Here is a 17,805-nt window from a genome sequence, read left to right as displayed (position 1 = left end):
AGATCAATGTGAAATGCTGCTGCAGAGTAAAGCATCAGGACGGAAGTATAAGATTAAAAAAAAAAAACAAAGAGAAAAGCAGCAAGCAGTTGACTAATGATCTTTTTTTCTCTGATACAGCGTATCAGTTGTTTCCTCGTTACACATTGAATTTATAGTAACGCTGCATATACATCTGCTAAGTCAATTTTAAGTCCATCTATATGGTATAAAAATACGAACTTAAAAAAGTTCTATGTTCAAATATGTTTGACTTGCTGCCTGATAATCCTGAAGTAATTATGTTCAAGAACAAGCGTAACAAAACAGATATTGCAGTGAAATGGCATCGCTCAAGAGAACTGAAATTAGTATTAACTGATTATTGCTATTGGGTTACACAGGAAATACTACTTCATTGGGTACTTCATACAAAGAAAATGCCCACAACAGACCTTTTAAAATCCATATGTGACGTGTTAAAACTGTTCAAAATGCATAAAGGTAGTATAACAAAAAATATATAAACATGTAAAAAAATTTCTGCATGTCTCATAGTACTAAGACTTGAAAAATGTCAGCAAAGCATGATTTTAAATACCTCCCCTTACAGTAAGAAATTTTAAATAACCAACACCTGAGGACAATGACAGTACATACAAAATGTGCTCCATTTTTCTTATTATTTATTCAATTATTGCTGGTATGGAAATATTATGCAATTCAAAATGGATTCACCCACTTAGTGCAAATTACCTCATCTTTTATAATTACAAGCATCTGGACTGACAGACTGCATTAAGCTATTCTTATAAGAATTTGTGGTCACATCCAATGTATTTTGAAACCAGCACAGCCTAAGCAACAGAGGATGTACTTAAGGCACTAGATTTCAGTTTAATAAACAAATTTCCTACTTTCAAATATGTGTATTGCAAGAACTTTTCACTGCCAATTTTTGTGGGATCAAATTATCAGTAGCCCATTAGAGCAATAGTTTTGTGAGTACATGTTTAGAAAATTACAGGAGACACCACTGACAGTCAAAATTACTCGAGTATTTTATTAATTTATTTTAAATTCTAAACAAACAGAATTATGATAATCAAAACTGAGTGGAAACAGCTTTCAGGTACTGACCTTCTGATACAATGTATGCTGGTTGGAAAATAATCTTAACCAAAAAACATAATGGAATTTTATGACATACTATTTAAGTGACCAAAAGGAGCCTAAGAATCAAAAATGATTCTTTTAAATTAGTACAACTGCAGCAATCCTGCATAATCAATGAAAAATCACGCTCCTTGCCTTAGTAAGCTTCAAAGTTGACTTAGATTCGTGGGGTCTAAATTACACAAGCTATTTTTTTATGTAGTATCTTTGCTACAGTGAGATTTTTTTCTTGTGACCACAGCATTTCTCCAGGGACAAAACTATGGACGTATAATCAAAATCCTTTATTTTTAAATACATCAGCTTAATGCATGTAATATGCACAAAACACTTCTCATGTACGTATTGAATGTGTGTGTCCTCCTCCAGGCTGACACAATATATCTTTGAAGAGTTGAATAAACACATTGTTCTTTATATTCTAAAATCCTTTGGGCAAACTGTCTTTTAGAGAAGGAAAAGAAAACCAAAGAAATTAGGAAAGCTCCTCTACTCTGGTTAAAAAAAAAAATCAAGTACCTGTGGATTTCTCTCTTCTGTTTTTGTATTTCATTTAAAACTTTTTAAATAACACTATAAATTATAAAATAGTTGACTTCACATTAAAAGCTGTTACAAATAGTGCCAACAGTCGTAACTTCCATTCAGTCTTTCGCAGAAGACTATTGGGCTGTCACCATCGCTTTTTACAGGCTGTGCTAAAGTTCATCGTGCTTAAGACCTGTAAACAAAGGAAAAATAAATTATAAAAACCAATTATATAAAGACTTAATGACTAGTTTTGTAAAATGTGGAGAAAGCTCTCTACTTTCTGCTAGTCAGTCAGTTCAGCAACAGGAACTTCATTTTTAGAGCCTCGCTAAAAGTTGACCATAAGCTTTCACAAAGGATAAAAACTACTACAGATTCTTTATAATGAAAAGTGAATTTGTTCCCTGACTCAGGTCTTTGAAATATTTATCTGCTAAGTTTTTTCTTCAACCTTGAGAGCTGAGATGACCTTTTTTTGTTTCACATTACTCCAAGCATTCAAGTCTTATTGGAAGTCCTATAAGAGTGGTTTTTTCCTCATGCTATTTAACTAACTCAGTTTAGAACAATTTTAGTAAAAAAAAACCCCAACAAACCCAAAATCTATTTGTAAACTAAAATACCATTTATATTGTAATTTCTTTTTTTTTCCCCCTAGGTACACTATATATTAACCAAGCACAGAACTGTAGTACAGTTATTATGAAAGCTGCCATATCCTGCTGTAAGAACATGTTTTCCATTCTTTCTAACTTTGCCAATCCATAATAATAATTGCTTACATGTCAGGTGTCTGCTACATCAAATTTATTTTAGTGTATTCTGACACCATGAGTTAGGAAAAACACACCTGTTTGTCCATGACAGCGTTCTGTTCATTTCTAATTTGGGAACTTGTAGTGTTCCCATGTGTTGCGGCAAAGACTTGAACTGGCGCAAATATGCCTGGTGCTGTCCCTGTGAAACACTCCCCACACTTGGCCGTGCAGTAACGTATTAGAAAGGAGCAGCTCAGAGCAGCTCAGGAGACCTCCCAGGACATCCCACCTCTATCTCCCAGTGACTCCAGTCTAGAAAGACTCCCATTTTCTCTGTTCGCAGTTCCCCTCCCCTCTGGCCCGGGCAAGGCTGCAAAGAGAGCTGCCAACATGCACCTGGGTGTCGGCAGCTGCTGGGTGGCGCGCACAGGGACGCAGAGCTACAGCAAAGGAAATGGGACCGGAGACCGAGACTGGCGGGGAAACCTGTAAACTACAGTCTGACAAGACAGAGAGCAACATGGAAATTTCTGGAAAGGATGAGTAAAGCCTGAAAGGAGGGGAGCACAAGCAGCCCGGCCTGGCAACCACGGCTGCAAATCTGGGCAGTATGGAGAAAGTGAAGGAGACCGTTCTGCTCAGCCAGGGGCGAAAAGGCCCCGCGCAGATAAGCCCAGAGTGAGAGATGCCGAGACAAACGGCACTTGCCGAACTGGCAGATTTCAGCTGTAACATTTATCTTGACGGTTCCGTCTTCGGCAGTTCTTAGTTTGGAGGGAAGAAGGCTTTTAACCTTACTAAGATATTCTTATGCACAGCTTTTTTAAGTCTCTCACATTTTGTGTTTTGAATATGCACTGTCTCTATAGGATTTATTTTACATTGTTAGAAAAGCAATGTAAAATAAAAAAACTAATGCTAGAAAATTAAATGGCAAGTGGCTTTCAAGCAAATTTTAAGCTGAAAAGGTAAGTAAGAAAAGATAAGTAAGCAATACCTTACTACTGAATTAATATAGGTGATTGGCACTGAGGACTCAAATTATTGAAAAAGTTTTTGTGAACTAATGAATTAATAGAGATTCAGTAACCTACTACTTAACAGACTACACTGAATTAAAAGGCATTAGCTTTAGTTCTCTAAGTGAGGTCTAAGCTAATGTACTTTATTTAATATTTGTGGCTCAAATCATGTGGAACAGTTGGTTGTGTTTGAACTCTAAGAATAGGACACTGCCAACAATTTTCTTGTAGATTTTGGTGTGAAACAGAAGATTTTATCCTCTTAGTGTAACTGCTCTGTAAAGAAGCATCATGCGACTCTTAAAACCCACACAATTTCTCTGAGAGCAGGGAAAATTACACCAATACAATATTTGTGCCTATTGACCCCAATCTTAATTTCAACCATATTAATATTTATTTTAAAGAGTTAACAGATGAATATGCATGTAAATTACCTTTTTGAAAGAATGACGTTCGATTTTTCTTCTCTTTTTCAATTTCCTGTATTAACGCTCGTATCTCAGAGTCATAGTCAACCCATTCGGGAACTATCCGGGCAGCAGCCTTTAATTTTGGTTCTTTGGTTTGGGGATTGTTGCACTGAAAGTTTAAAACATACATGTTTAAAACATACATGTCGTGGTTTAACCTGGCAGGCAGCCAAATACCACGCAGCCGCTCACTCACTCCCCCCGCCCCCCCAGTGGGATGGGGAGAGAATCGGAAGGGTAAGAGTGAGAAAAACTCGTGGGTTGAGATAAAGACAGTTTAATAGAACAGAAAAAGGGAAAATGATAATGATAATGATAGAATATACAAAATGAGTGATGCACAATGCAATTGCTCACCACCCGCGCTGACCGATAACCAAGTAGCGATCGGCACTTCCTGGATCACGCCTACCGTTCATATACTGAGCATGACGTCACATGGTATGGAATACCCCATTGGCCAGCTGGGCTGGCTGTCCTGATTATGTTCCCTCCCATCTTGTGTACCTAGCTCAGTCAGTAGGCACGGGAGCTGTCCTTGGACTAGGAGGGCACTTAGCAACAACTGAAAACATCAGTGTGTTATCAACATTCTCCTCATGCTAAATCCAAAACACAGCACTAGGAAGAAATTTAACCCTATCCCAGCCGAAACCAGGGCAATACTAGATGTAAACAAAGTATATGTAAAAATACCACCCCTCCAAGGAACTTTTAAGTGATCTCCCCCTCAAAGTCACTAAAAATAAACAGCAGAACACCAAACATGTATTATTAGTTATGTAATCATATGTTGACTATGACAATAATCTAAATGTTTCAAAATAGTCTACAATTATTTCAAAGTGAAAAATAAGTTTAACATCAGACAGAAACTACTCAACAGCAGATCACGAATCCTGACAAGGAATTTAGAGAAGTACAGCAAAAAGTCATTTGCGCAAAAATACCAACTTAATATTTTGCAGAGAACTCCTATTTGCTGTAGTCACCCTACCAGTTTAAATATTTGGCTAAAATTTTCATATTTTATAAATGAGGCCACCTCTTACCAGCTCACACAAGTATCTCCACCCTCCAACATAATTCTTTGCTCTAAATTATTTCATACCTAAAATAATTTTGTCAGCATTTAAATTTCATTGAAGGACAGCATGCAAGGTCATTTACCTTGATATTAATTAAAAAAAAAAAATCACACAAACCAAATTGTAAATAAACCCTGTTTAAATTATTTAAAACAAGATATAAGATATACATTAGCATATTGAAATTAAATCTGATGTTTTTTATTAAGTTTGTGATGCTTCCTCTAGCATTGTCTAGAAAATATATTGATTACTTCCATAAAATAAGTGGAAATCATAATAAAAAGTGATACATGATAATGGGGATTGAAAGAAGGTCTGGTAACTTAATTTCAATCTTTCTTGAATAGAGAGTACCCATGTTTAGTGCACAAAAAAGCTTATTTTAACAACTGTAAAGACATAAAGAAAACAAAACTATTTACATAATGAATATTCGCACCAGATTCCAATTGTCTGTTTTTCTTCAGAATTACAGCTCTGAAGTATCACTCACACTGCATGGGGGTTGTCAAAAAATGAGGATGGGGGAAAAATGGAATGGGGGTTAATAGTAACAGAGAAGAACATTTTCTCTCTCTGTTTCAATTCCCGAAGACAGACATTTTCTTCTTTCTAAATGTGGATAGTCTCCTCAGCATTATGCTTTTTAAGCTCTGCTTTATCTCCAGTTTATAATGGTGAAATGGACAGAGAAAACCATGATAATATTATCTACACATTATCTAGATAATCCTCTACACAGCGGGTTCTGGAGGAATCTGCTTTGTAGGGAGCGCAATAGCAGCACACAATACCCAAACAGTAACAGTATTTCATTAGAGGTCCACTAATCTGGCTGAACATGGAAAAAAGATATGGAAAATATACGTACAGATATGAAAAACCCTGATCCTATCCAGTTACAGATAGCAACATTTAATTTTCAGGTACAGTTTTCAACTTCAACATAAGCAAATTTGGTACAGAGCAAGCAGGAGAGATCTCAGAAGAAAGAAGAAAAGTTGCTGCATTGTAGGGAACGGGAAGTAGTGTTCCAGTGCCTTCCAGCAAGGCTGCCTCCATGACATCGCATATGCGTATCTCAGAAATTATAGCAAAGGTTTTAATCTATAAAACTAATTTAACTCAAAATCAACTCACCAAGTCTATTGTTTTAGCCTTTTTCTTGGATTCATCATCACACCAGGTTTCACACCAAAGCCATTCCTGAGGGAGAGACTTAATAGCTACTTGATGAATCATATTATTGGGAAGATCCTGTATAAATTTTGTGAAATCATAAATTAGCATTGAATTTAATGTAACTGGTTATCAGGCAACTACTTAAAAGTAGAATATCTAAGCCTATTACCATTTCTGCAAATTGTTCTTACATTTCCTTCTAAGTGCTCACCTAGTTCTTTTTCAAGTAGATTCAAAACTTAGTTGTGGTCATTTTGATGGCCAATTCTACCTCTCATTTCTCAAGCAATTTTTTCTTGTACTTACTTCTTTCCTTCCTTAGTTTCACATAAGCAGTACTACTGTCTGATACTTATGGTTCAGATACTGCATGTCATACTACAAATATTACTGAGCAAAATTAGACCGTGTGAAATTATTAAAGCAAAACTTAACCATCTTTCCAGCCCTCAAATTTGCAAAAAAAAGCTCAAAAGCATATAATCCAGGATTACGCCACTACTCTACATTTCTAAATTTAGCCACCTTCTAGGGAAATGGATTCCCGAAACATGAGCGTGAAAAGGAAAAGCTACTAAACTGCTATTCTGGCTATCTTCCTTACTTCACTTAAAATTTCTTTTTTTTTTTTTTTAAACCTTTACTATATAGTCAAGTACTCTCATCACGAAAACTCTGAATCAATATCTTGCTGAATGTAGGGAACAGCATTTATGAATGAGAAAAACTGCAGGCGGTCATACACTGCGTGTACTCTGGCCATAGTGAAAAATAACAGGTATCACGGGTAGATCCATTCGTAAGCCCCTTCACATGTGCAACCCCAACATTATATTTAAAAAATATATGTCAGTACTCAAATAAGTATTAGTCACATCTTACTTTGCCAATTCACATTGCTAAATGTGACAGAATAAAATAGCACATACAGCTGCATTATGAAAGGCATATAATTTAATTCAAATATAGACATTACTACAGGAAAATTACATCAAATATAAGTATACTGAGAGTCAAGACATTCAACATTAATTTAAATGCTTTCTTTTTTGAAAAATTTAAATTCTATGAATTTTTGGAAGATAAATGGTTTATCACCATCTCAATTTCAAGAGAAAAGAGATTGGTTTTCTGTTGTGCCTCTCTGACATTCTAAATGAAATCACAATTCCTGAGTTACTACGGTAACTCTCAAAGTTGTGAATTTACAAGTTGTTACATGGAGTAGAAAGTAGAAAGGCAGCTGCTAGTTCCAGGATTTAAAGTAAATGGAAGAAAATAAAAAAAAAAAAATCTAAAGAAAAAGTTGCTTATCTTTTCAGAAGGAAGTGATTTATCCTCAAAAACACTAAAATATCTCTGGAAGATCAAAGAGGAAATATTCATGAATCAGAAAAATAAATGAACAAGAACAGATTGTTTTTACTGTCAGTGCTAAAATTCTTGTTCATTCAAAATATGTAAACTGCTGAAATGAAAGTCTTCCAGACTTTCACAAACAACATTTAAAAGTTATTCTTCAATTTGATTTACTATATGACTGTTTTCACATTTAGTCAGACAACCCACATAATTTTAAAGGGCGACTCAACTACAGCAGCATCTTTATTAGAAAATAAAATCTCAATTTAAAAATATAAAAACATTTCCTCTTAATAAAAGATTCTACTCTTACATTCCTTTCTGCTGATTTTTTTCTTTAAGTAAAGAAAAAGGTGGTTAATTATCTAGTTTTTAATGAATTAGTATTAGCATAAATATTGGTATTAGTGTAAGTATTTGTTTTGCCATCTTTACATAGACATTTCCATGCTTCTCTTTAAAAAGAACAATTAAATAGGCTGTACTGGAAATCTAGTTTTTATCATGTGTAATTTTTCTCCCTAGGAGTTCTTTACTCACTATTCTTGGCATTTAAAATTACCTTTTTTTTCCATGCTATCTACTTCTATTTTGTGGTTTATATTAGCATAACCTTAACTAGTACCCATGAAGGCAGAAGCGCTGGCAGATCAGCAAAGAGCTGAGATTGCTTCTTCTTCGAGAAGGGCAGTGAGCACTCCAGCCAGATATTTAAAATAAAAATTAAAAAAATCCTCATAATGCGTCCGTATCAGTAGATAAAAGCTCTCTAGGACTCTTGTAAAATATATTGCACTGTGGTTTCTATTTCTAGGAATGATGCTGGATTTGGTGTAGCAGTGACAAAGTAGAAGACAAAGTGATTCTATCAATACAGTCAGAAGGCAGATTACTATGAAAATATTACTTTGAAATATTTCCCTTTCCAAAGTAATTCCAATTCCATTCTGCCAAGATTTAGCTACCTTAATGTCTGCTCTCAGCACTGATGTGCTGAAGGAAGGGTAGCTGATACTTAAGTGGCTTTTGATTTGATCCAACAGATTTAGAAGAGATATATGCTATGAACTATTAATGCTATCATTGAAAATATAAGAATCTCAAAATTGAAAGATACACATTATTAATATTTTGAGAACACTAGATAATGACTATGTCTGAGAAGCAGCATTATGGTGGAAGGCCTTTAACCAGCTTCCGAATCTTTAAGGCCTTTCTGAAAGACACCTTGTACATATGGGTAAGACTATGTTTGAAAAACACAGTTAATCACATCAGGGCTCTCTAGGTGTGTGATACAGGGCCAATAATTCATTCTGTTGTCCAGAAAAGAGAGGTAAAATCTGACTATTGCTGTTATATCAGTCTTTTGCTCTTAACAGTCATACTTAAGGCTTCAACTCCTTGTGTCCAGTCTAGTTTGAGTTTGTAGTGTGGCTGTAGTTCCACTTTTCTTTGTCCAGGATCTGCTGGACAATAAGAACTGCTATTTTCATTTTTTAATTTTATTTCTGGAAAAAATGCAAGTGGCATTAATGTACTTAGTTAGGGGAGAGAGAGAGAGAGAGAAACTCGCTTGCAGAGTAAGGGTGTGGAATGCAGGCATTGAGAGACGTGGGCTTTGCTACTCTAAGATCCCTTTACTGCTATAGGTAGGTAACAAACCTTTTGTGCTTTAGTAATTCCACAAGAAAAATTACAAAAGCAGGCACAATCTCACTTATTAAGCCTTCTGAAGTTCACCCGAAGACAGACATGAATAAAATTATTATTTACTCAGGCAGAAATTGGATGAGCTGTATTATCAATCTTCTGCCAAGTTAAAGAGCCTCTACTACAGAAGAAAAGAATAAATTTGAGTACGTTCTGTACATCTGCAATCCACTTACATGCTTGTGATTTGCACCCTGACCTACCCCACCTAGCTTTAAAAATTGGTGGAGTTATATAAATGAAGACTGCAGTCACCCCAGGGTGACCACGTACAGCAATCGCTAGAGTGCATTAGAAGTTAGCTTACAAAAACTAGATTTACATTAATAGAAAAAAGGAAGAAAGAAGGAAGAGAGCTTGTTAAGTAAGAATATAATTACCATTATCAGAATATAAGATCATTAGAAAAACACAAATGTACATAGAACATCTACAAATAAAGGACAGCAGTGCAATACATTTGTCCTCTATGCTGTTTTTTCCCTCTTCTTTTCATATTAAACAATTATTTAAAGTAATAATTATTTGGTTTTCTGAACTGTGCTCATATGCACACCTGAAAATTTGCTAGAACATCAGTAAAGGGCAAATAGTTTCAGAATTACATAACATATAGACAGAGATACAAAATAATTCCATGTATATTCAGAAAGATAAAGAAAATAAAAAATAAATGCTTAAACCCATATATACCTGATCTAGATTTGACAGACTGTTTGGATCTTGACTAAGAGCCTGATACTGGCCCCGAAGCCTATCTCCTGCTGCAATCTTTCTGAACTTCTTAAGATCCACAACATATAAGGCACTACAAAGATAAAAAAAAGAATTAAGATTTGTGGAGTTTCACCTTCTTTTTGATAACATTAATAAAAGTAACAAGAAACGAAAAACTTTCCCTGTCCTAAAGGAATATTTTTTTAATTAAGTAGCTGAAGCTACAATAAAAGAGTGAAATCAATGTCATCAGCATTCATGCCTTATTCACCTCTTGCTGAGAATGACTATAGGGCAATTGCTTTTGAATGCCTCAGCGATCAATACCAAGACCCAGATTTTAATCAAATTCACAAACTGCACAAAAATATGTAAGGAGTTACCCTACCTAATATGGTATTTCCTTTTCCCAAGATGTGATGCCCAGTATCCTGATTTCCAGAAACGGTATCCATCCATTTCTTTACGGCTGTCACAGAAAGGTGTGTATCCATAGGGAGCTCCATTTAGATCTTGATCTTGGAGTTCTTTTAGGTCGCTTCTCACAATCTAAATAAAAATAAAAATATATTTATTTTTATAATTTAATAGTGTTTTTAAGGTGTGCATATGAGGGTAGTTACAGCAGCAAGCTTCCTAAGACTAATTTTAATTTTTAAAAAACTTGAAACACTACAACAGTGGAGTATAGATAAAGTATTCCATTCGAATGACATTCACCAAATTATTGTTCTAGGAAAAAATATGTGTTTATTCTGTGGCCACCTGTGGAACACATTTAATAAGTAAATTAAATAAAACAAGCAAAGTATTTTTAATTTATAGACCAGTGTTTCCAGTTGCCCAGTATTAAACTCCTTCATGCAGGAATATAACTTTCAAAATCTACTAAGCATCTCCCTTCTAAAAAATCCTTCCGATTTGTTACATTAGCTTGGGCACTCCAAAATTAATGCATCATTTGAAAAATCTTTGTATCTAGTAATAATGTACTTTAAAAAATAGGTTATAAGGACATTTTACAAATATCCTTTATTTACTAATCAATCATTCTTCCATCAAACCCCACTAATCTAATTTATCAGTTGTAAAAAAGTTTTAGTTATTTTGAAGTACAGAGAAATCCTTACGAGTAGTTAGGACAGACAACCAGTACTACTACTGTATCCAGATGAAATTGCAGAAAGTTGCAGTCTGCATTGCTACATCTAAATTTAATTTATTCTCAAGCTTCAGCAAAGGACCAAGATACATAATATTTGTTCTGAGGTTTTTAATAACCACGTGACAGACTCTTCAATGTCTCGTCTGTTTGAGTCAGCACGTTACCTTTCAGTATATTATACAATATTCATTTCTGAATGAAAGACTGCATACAAATTTAAGAAAAACAGAGACAGGATTAATCTTGAAAAAATTCAGCCATCTAGAAGTTGTTCAAATGGTCTAAACTAATCACAGCAGACTCCTTCCACAGTGAGTGGAGAAGTCCTCTCACAATCAGCCCAGAGACTGAATCACTTGAATATGCCTTAAGTGAAATGCACCTTTAAGATCCTACATACCTCTCCAGGTGCCTTTCTCTCTCCACAGGCAATTTAGGGCAACTCAGTGTAGTGAGACTTTTCATTTCTACATGACTAAAGACAACTGAAACTATTGCATTTCACATTCTGCAACACCACTGGTTCTGCTCGTACAACTGCAATAGTCTTACGAGATCAACATCTAAATAAAATGGCCACAGAGAATGAAACTGCATCAGTTTAAGCCAAAATGAATTCCTCATACATTTATACAGCATTATTTTTTCTTACCTGGTCAGCATCGACAAATATTATTTTATCCACAGCCAAAGGGAAAAGAACATCCAAAAAAAGAATTTTGTAGCCCCAGATAATTCTTTGTTTTTCTGTCTGTTGATAAAGCCAGCGGGGCCACTTATACTGTACTAACTCATACTTGAAACCATACTTTTTAGCCATATGAGGAATAACATCCTAGAAGAATGAACAAACTATTAGTTGCACATGTATGTGACACACAAGGACTCAGAAGGAAAAAGAGGGAATGTTGAAACATAGTTGCAGCTGTATTGGCCTTACTGACTACATAAATTATTATTTTAAAATGTTTCTTTAGTTCTAGCAATATCCTCAGCTACGTAAATATAAAAAGCATTTTCTTCAAACTCTTGGAGACTATCAGAAGAGAATAAATTATATAACTGGGCTTTGGGTTCCAGAAAAGAACAACCTTACACATGAGACTTTTAAAACTATTGGTATTTAATGCATTCTGAGATCATTTCCAACTGTGAAAATTTAATTTGAATTATATAATTAATCAAATATAATTTTTAAAAAAAAACTACTTAAAATTTTTAAGAAAAAATAATAAAAGGAAGACGTTTCTCCTACCTTAAACGTTGGGGAGAGATAGTTTTTCAGAAACCAAAATTTAACTGGTGTTTTTGTATGACGTAGGACAGAAAGCATCATAATTCTGTGGAAATATAAGTCTATAATAAACAAACGAATGCACACAGGTCATTAAATTTCAACTGCACCTAGAAGTGCTAAAACTTTCTAGTATAATTTTCTTTAACCCAGTTTAAGCAGAAATTTCTGTCTATTTCTAATTAAAAGCTTTAAAGAGCATGTGTTCGAGACCGCTTTGAGATAGATTTGTTCGATCCAGATCAGCTAAGCAATATTAGAAGGAACAATTTCAAAAGCAGATCTGTTAACAAGTTTTATTCTAAGAGAGGTGCCTGACAAAATTAGAATAACAATTAATACCTTATATTAACTTGCCTTCTGAGATAGCTCATTTTAGAAATATATTGGTTGAGTTTAATAGGTTGCTGAAATGAAAAACAGTGGAAAAGAGAAAGCATAGTCCAAGATGCTCTTCAGAAAACCTGTGATAACTGTAAAAATCACTATTTTGGGTTCAATTTTTTTTAACTATTGTGGCATTTGCTTGCTGTAACCAGACAGGTAAGCAATGTCTTACACTCTTACAAGAGATCACGTCTGCCTTAAAAATCAAGAAAGAATGAACTTTAAAATAAGGTAAAGAAGTATGTAAAAAGCTTTAAAATTAATTTTTGTCTCTCAAAATAAACAAGTCTTTCCCTTTATGAAGGTCGTTGTAGGTTGAAGGACAGAAACATAGATGTTCACACTGCATCAGACTACTAAGAAATAAAAATCAATACAAACAAAGTACTACTTTCCAAATAAATACACATGAAAGAATTGTGAAATTCCATTTTAGGATAGGAAAATCACTAAACCTGTAGACAACTACTCAAAGAAATCAGAAAAGTAACAGAGATGGTGGTGAACAGATTAGGCAATACTGTAAGAATTCCTTCAAAGCAATCATTGCTTATTGAATGAACACTGAGGTGAGTAAAGCCATATGTGCATATAGTAGTATCCATAGTTTGGACTAAACATAAATAGATACAACTCTAATGAAGTCATTGCTGTTATGTCTTTATAAAGAGAGGCTGAACTTCATCCTTTATGTTCATACTTCGCGCATGCATTCATGAAAGACATGGAGAACATTTCTCTTTCTTCAAAGAATAACGGTATTTTTGAACATCTATACATTGAATCACTTTGTTCTCAAGATGAATTTGGTCCTCACTGTATACGGCTTTTGTACGTTTTAACAATTTATTCTCTACACCTTGTTAACAAAAACAGTTTCTTTAAGTTGCTTAATTTTAGGATGAACGTTTACAGTATCCCTATGAAATTCTTGTTTCCCTTTTACCTTTCCTTACCTTAAAAAACGTTCATATAAATGGCCTGAAGCAACTGAAAAAATGTTAAGAATATCACTTTTCTTTTCTTTCTCTTCTGTTGAAATTTCTTCTGAAAATCTAAGAAAAAAAACCCAAATTATTATATAAAGTATACATTCAGCAGAAAGAAAATACTACTACATTACCATTAAGCTCGTAAAGAATCGAAAGTAAGAAAATACATAAAAGAAATACTCATCCTACAGTAACTGAATACACTTACATTCTACTCCCACCGCACATGCCAATGATACCAAAATCTTTTGGGAGCAACACCTCATACCCAATCATTCAGGACAAACGATGGCACAACTGCAATCTCTAATATTTTCAATCAAACAGAACCCAAATTTGGCAAGAACTTCATGTTTTATCAAAGCAAAAATCAGAAATACACACAGCCAAAATACCTTGAGAACTGGTTATTTTTAAAATGAGTAACAGCTGTTTTTCAAGCTTCATCATTGTGCATTCTACATCACAAGAACCAATGCATATTCTTGAGGTGAGGGATGTCTGCATAGCCCCATAGGTGGTTGAGCTGAATGTATACTCTAAAATACAGACTGAACATAATATAAAGATGGCCACACCAGGCCAAACCACATATTTAGCCCAGTACCTTACCAACAGCAAATGACAAGGCCGAGGAGTAAGTAGCCTTTCACAGAATACTCTCATAACATTCAGTGGTCCGTGGTGATGGGATTTCCCAAGTGTTTTTCATAATACTTGCTGAATTCTTCCTTAAATTCATCCAATTACTCTCCCTATAAGCTATCCTAGATCTTTGAGGTACATTGTTCAAAGGTTTTCTGTTTCTGCTGCACAGCATTCTTTGCTTGCTTTGAATACCAAAGGGGACCAGGATTGTTTTTTTAATCAGGTATGCCTTCCAGCACAAACAGCTAGGGGACGGTGGCTGCAGTCTCCCTCAGAGCACTGTTTCACAGATCTTGGAACTGCAAAGGCTGCCTTAGCCTAATTGGTTACAGTAAGGCTTGATATTGTTGGAGATTCCCCTCAATAGTCTTTTTCTGAGGCGAGTCACTCCTCGCACACTTAGATTGTGTGAGTCACTCCTATTAATTTTTCTTCTGGTTAGATCCCTTTTAAAAGTATACTTTGAAAAGTATAAAAATAAGTATCCCTCATAATCTTTAAGAACAAATGAGACAAGTCTCAGATCTCCAACATAATTCAAAGAATTCACATCACTTCACTAATGCAAAGCTGAAATCTCAGAAGGCTGCAATGTGTGTAAGAGGTATGAATCATCTTTTGAGAAACCCACGTTCTTTTCACTCAGCAACGGTAAGAGGAGATAGTACAGTCCTATCTGATCAGGACTATAGCAAACGCAAAAGAAAGGGACATCACTGGAGCGGCACTGACTGCATGGTGTGACATCTCTGAAGAAGACAACCCCTCAACTAGCACTGAGTTCTCACAGGCTAAACAGGCTGCAGTTCACAGTCCCAAGCAGTCTGTCTTTTGTCCTTCTGACTTTCTGTCCCATTTCTGACACTTGGTGATAGCAGGACTGAAAGAATGTCAAGCTCTTTATAATGCAGCCATTAACACCTGTGACTACAAAGACCGATGTGAAAAAGAAAATCAGTTTTTGATGCAAGGATCTTGAAAATATTGATTGTGCAAAGCTTTACAGAAGGTAGAGATCTTCCGAATGGAACAAGCTGCTCTGAAGATGGCTGGGTTAACCTGTAAGGTCACATGGGAAAAGCAGTCAATCGGAGAAGGTCAGTTCAGTTATGAAAGGACTGGGGCGATGTAGTATGCACACGTGTCCCATGTCAGAGCACACGATGATTCCTGTAACGAACAGTGTGCTGGCAGGATATATTTTTCATTCTAGGATATCGAAGAGGAAGGTTATTTGACAAGTTCCTAGATAGGAAGAAGCTGACAGACAAACAGCAGGCCTCAGATCACGCCCCTGAGCCACAACCTTGAATCAATGGGAAGAGCAAATAAACTTTATTGGGTGAGAGGCTTCAACAGCCCAGCCAAGCTCTGTACCTGATGCACGCTGATGAACCAACCCACTGTGAAAAAAGACTAGATGCAGAAGATCATGAGATCTCCGGCCTTGTAACATTCTTGGAGGAAGCTAGGATTTTGACCTGCGCATACATCTTCTCATGCAGCCAGTTAGAAGCGGGAAGCTTGAAGGCGATGCAAAATTCCTTCAACTAATGTCATTCTGCAAAAGAGGCCACCTTTGTGCAGAAATGTGAATCCACTTCCCTGACTTGTGGCTTCAGGAAGAAATTTTTGAGAGTTGTAGTACAGTAGTCTGGAAGGCTTTCTGAATCTAATCAATATTGTAACAGCAAAATCATCTGTGGATAAATGGTGATAAACATAAAATCAGCAACAGAGACTCAATAAAATGTCCAGGTACTTCAGATACAAGAGGCCTTGTGAGGAGAGATGATAAAGCTGGAACAGAAGCCAGTCCTGGATCTACCAAGAAATGTGTGTGCTGAGGATTAATTGGGGTCACCTGTTTAGTAGATAAAGTAGAACTGGTATGCCTTTTCTTTATCTTCTTTAACAGTTTTTGTGACTGACAACCATTGCCAAGGCTACTGAAAATGGAAGAAAACCTTTTTTAAGTCTCACAGCAGTCGTTTGGGGCCAGAAAGTCTTTACAGGATGGAGACAATGGTGATGAAAAAGCCATTCTCCTTAAATCCCTCACACTGACATTATCCCTTTCTTACTAACTGAATTATAGTCCAAAGATGTTCTCCTGAACAATGGAGGAATCAGACTTTACCTCGATGGTAAATCTTGAACGCTTCAAGGTACTTATGGACAAAGCTACTGCAATTTCTTTTTTCTTTCAGGGCAAAGAGATCTATGTTTACTTGGATTAAGTTGCTTACACAGTCAAGTCATTAGCTCTGAATTGGTTATTTCAGATGGCATTACCTTCAGTTCTTTGCCTTTGCAATTGTACAGCCACGACAGCTTAGCACTTGGTAGCATACTGCAGAAACAACCTGTGGAAATCAGACTATCCGAGAGCAAACATGGGTGCTTCCTACAAAGTGGATGGAGTCCAGTATGGAAACAATGTATTGCAAATTAAGTACCCCACACAACAGCCTTGAAGATCCAGAAGAGGAATTATCATCACCTTGAATGAATTTATTGGATGAATTTATTGTGTTGCCAGCATTCCAGATTAAAAATCGAAGCTCATTCTACTTTGACATTAAGAAATACTGAGAACAAATAACTCATCAAATCATTGGGAATTCAGTAAGTACTTTTGCCAGCACCTCCATTTTCACAATTGAGAACATTATCTTTTTGAGATGCTTCTTGTGAAAAAGGTCTCTGAAGTGTTACAAAGAAAGAATGCTCGGAGAGCATCTAGTCCACTAAAGTACATTGGTCAAAGGTCATCTGATTGAAATGCTCTCAAAAGGACAATTAACATGTCTTGGAAAATGATACAACACCCCATGTTCTGATCTACAGCACAGATATACTAGTCTATTAAAAAAACCCCTAAATTTATTTTTCAAAGCAAAGATGAAAAATCCTTTTTTGCCCTTATCTCATTCTCATACAATGGTATACAACAAATTAGAAATACTACAATTTTATTAGCCCCAAATGTAAAGCTTGAGACGTTTATTACAATTATTTATAGAACTCAAACTTTAAAGTAAAAAACACTTCTTGAGCTTTCATAAATTATGTCTAGCAGCACACAAGCAGCATGATAGCCTGCTTTCTGATGTTCAGTTTGATACATCTGAGTACCGCATTACTGGCTGAGATTTTCACATTGAGATTGATTCTTTGCCACAACAAAATAAAAATAATGTCAATGGGGAAAATGAACAGGAACTAGAAATGCAAAGGAGGGATTAAAAGGGAAATAAATAATGAGATGTACAAGACATTATAGCTTGTCTTTTCCCCCTTTTTATTTGTATT

At 35.5% G+C, this 17,805-nt stretch overlaps 1 protein-coding gene across 4 annotated transcripts in view; it reads right to left on the bottom strand.

The window, feature by feature from the left end:
• Positions 1–648: 648 nt before the first annotated feature.
• Positions 649–17,805, bottom strand: part of UGGT2 (UDP-glucose glycoprotein glucosyltransferase 2) — a 102,788-nt gene continuing 85,631 nt past the window's right edge. For 2 of the 4 annotated variants that reach the window (XM_075138310.1, XM_075138339.1), the window contains 8 exons: positions 13,807–13,905; positions 12,425–12,509; positions 11,822–12,004; positions 10,393–10,553; positions 9,981–10,095; positions 6,171–6,287; positions 3,904–4,048; positions 649–1,876 (listed from right to left, as the gene is read on the bottom strand). In XM_075138310.1, the coding sequence (XP_074994411.1) occupies positions 1,854–1,876; positions 3,904–4,048; positions 6,171–6,287; positions 9,981–10,095; positions 10,393–10,553; positions 11,822–12,004; positions 12,425–12,509; positions 13,807–13,905 (928 nt within the window). In that variant the 3' untranslated portion in view covers positions 649–1,853. The remainder of the gene's footprint in view (positions 1,877–3,903; positions 4,049–6,170; positions 6,288–9,980; positions 10,096–10,392; positions 10,554–11,821; positions 12,005–12,424; positions 12,510–13,806; positions 13,906–17,805) is intronic. The other 2 variants (XM_075138320.1, XM_075138329.1) reach the window with 2 other exon arrangements.

The sequence above is a fragment of the Calonectris borealis genome, chromosome 1, assembly GCF_964195595.1.
Source record: "Calonectris borealis chromosome 1, bCalBor7.hap1.2, whole genome shotgun sequence".
Classification (NCBI taxonomy): domain Eukaryota; kingdom Metazoa; phylum Chordata; class Aves; order Procellariiformes; family Procellariidae; genus Calonectris; species Calonectris borealis.
Note: the sequence above shows the minus strand (reverse complement) of the source record. Positions and strands in the feature narration are given on the sequence as shown.